Raw genomic sequence first — 5,101 nt, forward strand, 5'->3', positions numbered from 1 at the left:
TTATCTATAAGTTTTAATTTTATGAATTTTACGAATTAAAATTATAATTTGTACACAAAAGTTGAAAAAAAATGATTCAATAATAAAATTCAGTATAATTTAACCAATTAATTCTATTATATTAAATGTTTTGAAAAAATATTTAAATTGTTATAAACACGTCGGCAATGAAGAATTCTATATTTTTTAAAGATAATGCATTTTTTATTAAAATAAAATTTATTTTTTATCATTTTCAATTATTCATCTTCTTTAAATTTTTTTATACTAGAAAAATAGGTACTTGATGATAAAGAAGAAAATTCAGAAAATGTTTCATCAGAAATATAACTATCATAAGGAGAAATAGGAATAAGTTTCAATTTTATTTGACTTAAATTTGTATCTAATTTCAAACCACTGCTCATTATTTGATGCTGATTAAATATAGCCTATATGAAGAGTTAAAAGAAATAAAATTTAAATGTAAAAACATATTTTTTTTAAAAGAAAAAAATAAAAATTAAATAAATTATATATCATGTTTACCGTAACCATGATTTTATCTTGGAATGTCCTATGACAATGTGCATCATCTGAATCATCTGGAAACTTTAATGCTAAATTAACTTGTTTTATTTGTTCATGTTTTTTCTTTAACATATTTGATCTCTTTGTTGTTCTATATATATAATCTAATTCATCAAATGCATCTAATGCTATAATTAGCTTAGAATTGCGAATTCTTGCATATTCATCTTTCTCTTCTATATCTTTTTGTTTGTCCATAGATTGTAATATTCTAGCTTGTCTTTCTTTTGTCATTTCACTCCACATATAATAACGTTGAGTTATCAAAAAAATTGCTTGACCATCCATACCAAGAGGAGTAATACCACTTTTTTCAAAAAATTTAGCAATCTCTACCCATACTTGACCTAATTTCAATGCAAAATACATATTTATAGTAGACATTGTAATCTGTAAAAATATTAAATCATAAATATTAAATATAAGTTGCATATAAAATGATTAATATAAAAATGAATATTTGTATAATTTACTTTATCTTCTAATGAAAGACTGTCATTTAATATTTTATAATGCTCCTTGGCCATTAAATATCGTTCATTATCTCTTTCTATTATCTTGTAAATACTATATATTTTTGATCTAACTGAACCAATCATATCAATTATTGCTGGACTACTATCTCTAGCTAATTTTGTGAAATAAGTATCAATCCTCTCTTTCTGATTCATGTTAATAAATTCCTCATCTAAATAGAAAACATGTCGTATTATAAATTAAAATTATCTTATTATTTGACTTTGATAGTACCATCTATATTTTTTTTAATTTTAATCTTTATTTCTTCTTCTCTCCATATTTTTGCTAGCAAAGACATTAATCCTGTATCTTTATTAATACCTCTCCATGTACATATAAATGGTCCACAAAAAAAATTATCACAAATATCAGTAAAAAGAGCAAGAAATAAACAATGAGAACAATATGGAACAATTTCTATAATATCAAGAATAATGTATATTCCTCCATAATCAATAAATTTTTCAAGATTTTCGGGACACCATACTATACATTCCCAGATGTATGAGCCTATTGCTAACAAAAGACTAATAAAATTTTTTATGTTAGTTTTTTAGTTAGTTTTTTAATAATATATGTTCAAATAATATTTGAACTTTTCAATCTTATTATCATAAATACATATTACCGTTGATCTAGTTTAAATTCTTCATCTTTTTGATATAGACAACGAAATAACAATTCCATACTTAATGTAACACTGTACTCTCCATAAATTTTTTGATAGAATATCTGTTTTTTTATAAGTTTTTCAATTGATAATAGTGTCAATGTTAAAATTCTTTGTTCTATCATTCTAATTTTGTCAAATTTCAAAATATATTGAATAAGTTCTATAAAATATAATACATAACAAATTAGTATGTAATTGAAAAATGATAACTTTAATAATAAGTATAATATATAAGCAAAAAACTAACTAATTAATAAGAATACATATCCACATTGTCGAAAGTATTCTAATATATATTTATCATTGTTCAGAATAATTATACAAATCGTTTTTATAGTAATCATTATTATTTTAATATCAAATTTTGTCTCTAAACACCATTCTAGTATCATGCACAATCTATAAAATATTTAAATTTTATATTATATAAAACATAAATTTCTATTTTATTTACCTAATACCACCATTATAATCCACAAATAGCTTTGGCATTCTTGGTACTAATACAGATAAAGCATTTATAGCATATGTCCATATATCCCAAAATTGAGATGGATTCCATTTGATTTTTAATTTTTTAATATTTGGATTAACAATTTGAAGTATAGTTTGTATTAGTTTTTCTTTTTTTATTAACTATTGTTTTATATTAAATATTATAATATTAAAATATTTCTTATAATTTTTTATGTATATAAAATATATTAAAAATATAATTACAGAAGCATTAATTTCTGCTAAATGTATAATAATTAATAACATAATTTTTTCAAGAAATAAATCTTCAATAGTAGTGCCAAATTTTATTATTTCTGAAAATATTCTAGCAGAATTAGTTTCAATTCCAATTAATATTTCAATAACAATATCAGCTATACCACTACCAACAAGATTCCAAGATGGTAAATTAATTGAAATCATAAGAATAATCATAGCAATTTCATTTCTAATTTTTATATTAAAATATCTATAATTACTATAATATATTTGTCGTTTAAATGTATAACATAGACCCCTATATAATATAAATTTTATAATATAATATAATATGCATAAATTAATGTATTTGAAAATATTACCATAAAGCACAATGAGTTGGTATTAAATTGTTTTTTAAATTAATTGATTTTTCATTAGAAAAAGCAAAAGATTTCATCAAAGTCCATAATATGTTTATTATCAAAACAATTGTTTCATCACTATATTCATTTCCAATTAATAACATATCAGGTGGACGCTTACAATGTACTTGAGTTGCAAAAGTAAGATCCATTCTTATAAGTAGAGTAGTGAGTATATTAGCTTCTATCATTTTATAGCCTTTATTTAAGATTATAAAATAGAAAATATAATCAATTCAAAGTTTTAAAAACTAAATCTTTCATTTAAGACATTAATTTCTTAATACATACAACATTCATAAGAGATGGATGATAATAAAAAAACTAGTTGTAAAACTTTTTCATACATCTTTAACTCAGAAGTACGTAATAATTCAGCTATAATTATTGGCAATTCAGATTTTTCCACTGCTTTACGACAATATTCCAATTTTATTGCAGCAATATTTTTTATTTTTGTTTTTAATAGCAAAGAATGAAGAATTCTATGAATTTTTAATATTTGCTGTTCAGTTGGCAAGATTATAAGAAGATGTCCTAATAATGTAAAATAGTGTTTCATTATGTCCTCAAGAATTAAATTATCAGATAATTTTTCTAATAAGGGTGGAATATTACAAAGTTCCAACATTCTATTAAGATGTATCTTATATTCTTTAACTGTTTTAACATTTTCAGCCAAAAATTTTAATACTTTTATTATCAATGGCAAATCTTTAATTTTCTAAAACTTTATAAGGAAATCTTGTAGATAGATAAAAAAGACATATTTTTATGTAAAAAAATATATATATATATATAAAGAAAATGAATATTTTTATATGAAGAAAAAATAAAAACATATAAGTAACATATATACATAAACAAATGTAAATATATTCATTAAAGGATACATAACCATCATCTCCTACTTCATTAAGAAAATCAAATAAAAGTCTACATATACGAAGTACACTATCACTTGTTACAGGATCAGATATAAGTTCATCTAATTTTTGAAGAATACGATGTGTGTCTAATTTTAATTTTCTATCAAAATCAAATATTTCTTTTGGTAATTTTGTAGTTTTAAAACAAAGATGGGTAACATATTTTGGACAATTAAATTCTTTCCAAACATCTTCAGGATTAATTTTAAAATTTTGTAATTCAGGTTTGGTTATCTCCATGTTATGTTATCTTTTTATATTTAAATAGAATAAATATAAAAGTATTTATGTATATTACAAATTTTATATTACATTAAAAATAATATAGAAAAATTTCAAGTAATATTAAAATGATTTAAATAAAATTTAAAAAATAATAATAATATTCTTACCTCTTTTTCAATTACTATATAAATTTCATAAAAAAATCAAATATTACGATATTACCTCAGATAAAATCGCATTAGAAAAAAAGAATTAAAGAAAGAGTTTATAATTAAAGGTTCAATCCAATGATGTCTTTTGAAAACATAGATGGCGTTTTTGACGAATGACGCGCCGAATATGTTTATTCGAATATTAACAAAAATATCTTGTCATTATATTTGATTTCATTAGTATTTATATTATGTATTATAAAATATCAAAGAAAAATATCTACAAAAATAATACTAGATATAAATAGATTTTAATTTAGAAACTATTTATATAAATTATAAAAGTTGATTGTATCAAATATTCATATATATATATGTGTGTATATATATATATATATATATATGTAATATTATAAGTGTAGACGTATTTCACGCACGTGCAAGAGAGAGTTGCAACAGTCGTCAATGCTATCGATAGTAGCAAGGTGTGTGCTTGTACATTTTAATTTAATTAAATTTTTTACGTATAATGAATTTTATTTTTATTATTTAAAACACATTATTATTAATATAGAAACAGAAAGAGGTTAGTAGTATTAATAATAATATTTTAAGCTATATCTTTAGTTTTATGAAATTAGAAAGTACATGCTTCGTACAAGTATTTATAATACCATGCATTTTATATTTTCAATTCTTTACTAATAAAAGTTCAAACGTATGTTGAATACAATTGTATAATATGTTCACTGAAATACATTAAACATAGCTTCAATGTATTAAAATCATTATATATAAATAGATTTAAAAAATTTAATAGTATACTATATTTCAAATCTTATTTTTTAAAAATATTTATATTTAATAATAAATAATTATTATCTCAGTTATATTACAATATACAATATTATA

At 20.9% G+C, this 5,101-nt stretch overlaps 2 protein-coding genes across 2 annotated transcripts; both read right to left on the minus strand.

The window, feature by feature from the left end:
• Positions 1-157: 157 nt before the first annotated feature.
• Positions 158-2,394, minus strand: LOC100576554 (cilia- and flagella-associated protein 69). The gene is made up of 6 exons (XM_003249431.4): positions 2,217-2,394; positions 1,718-1,922; positions 1,321-1,616; positions 1,044-1,258; positions 529-960; positions 158-431 (listed from the first exon to the last, which is right to left on the minus strand). Exons 1-6 carry the CDS (start codon positions 2,227-2,229, stop codon positions 240-242), a joined length of 1,353 nt encoding a protein of 450 aa, XP_003249479.3. The 5' UTR covers positions 2,230-2,394; the 3' UTR covers positions 158-239.
• Positions 2,395-2,702: 308 nt separating this feature from the next.
• Positions 2,703-4,132, minus strand: LOC100576590 (cilia- and flagella-associated protein 69). The gene is made up of 3 exons (XM_026445716.1): positions 3,777-4,132; positions 3,175-3,607; positions 2,703-3,082 (listed from the first exon to the last, which is right to left on the minus strand). The coding sequence occupies exons 1-3, from the start codon at positions 4,050-4,052 to the stop codon at positions 2,838-2,840; spliced, it is 954 nt and encodes a 317-aa protein (XP_026301501.1). The 5' UTR covers positions 4,053-4,132; the 3' UTR covers positions 2,703-2,837.
• Positions 4,133-5,101: the final 969 nt, after the last annotated feature.

The sequence above is a fragment of the Apis mellifera genome, linkage group LG16 (genome assembly GCF_003254395.2).
Source record: "Apis mellifera strain DH4 linkage group LG16, Amel_HAv3.1, whole genome shotgun sequence".
Classification (NCBI taxonomy): Eukaryota; Metazoa; Arthropoda; class Insecta; order Hymenoptera; family Apidae; genus Apis; species Apis mellifera.

What these genes read in the sequence shown, in the direction of transcription:
- LOC100576554 (XM_003249431.4), bottom strand. An exon ending in AATTAAAAAAAATATAGATG is followed by an intron (nt 1,259 to 1,320) that starts GTACTATCAAAG and finishes TTTTCTATTTAG; the next exon opens with ATGAGGAATTTATTAACATG. An exon ending in AAGATAAAATCATGGTTACG is followed by an intron (nt 432 to 528) that starts GTAAACATGATA and finishes CTCTTCATATAG; the next exon opens with GCTATATTTAATCAGCATCA.
- LOC100576590 (XM_026445716.1), bottom strand. Translation starts at nt 4,052, where the DNA reads ATGGAGATAACCAAACCTGAATTACAAAATTTTAAAATTAATCCTGAA. An exon ending in AAGTAGGAGATGATGGTTAT is followed by an intron (nt 3,608 to 3,776) that starts GTATCCTTTAAT and finishes ATAAAGTTTTAG; the next exon opens with AAAATTAAAGATTTGCCATT. An exon ending in ATCCATCTCTTATGAATGTT is followed by an intron (nt 3,083 to 3,174) that starts GTATGTATTAAG and finishes TCTTAAATAAAG; the next exon opens with GCTATAAAATGATAGAAGCT.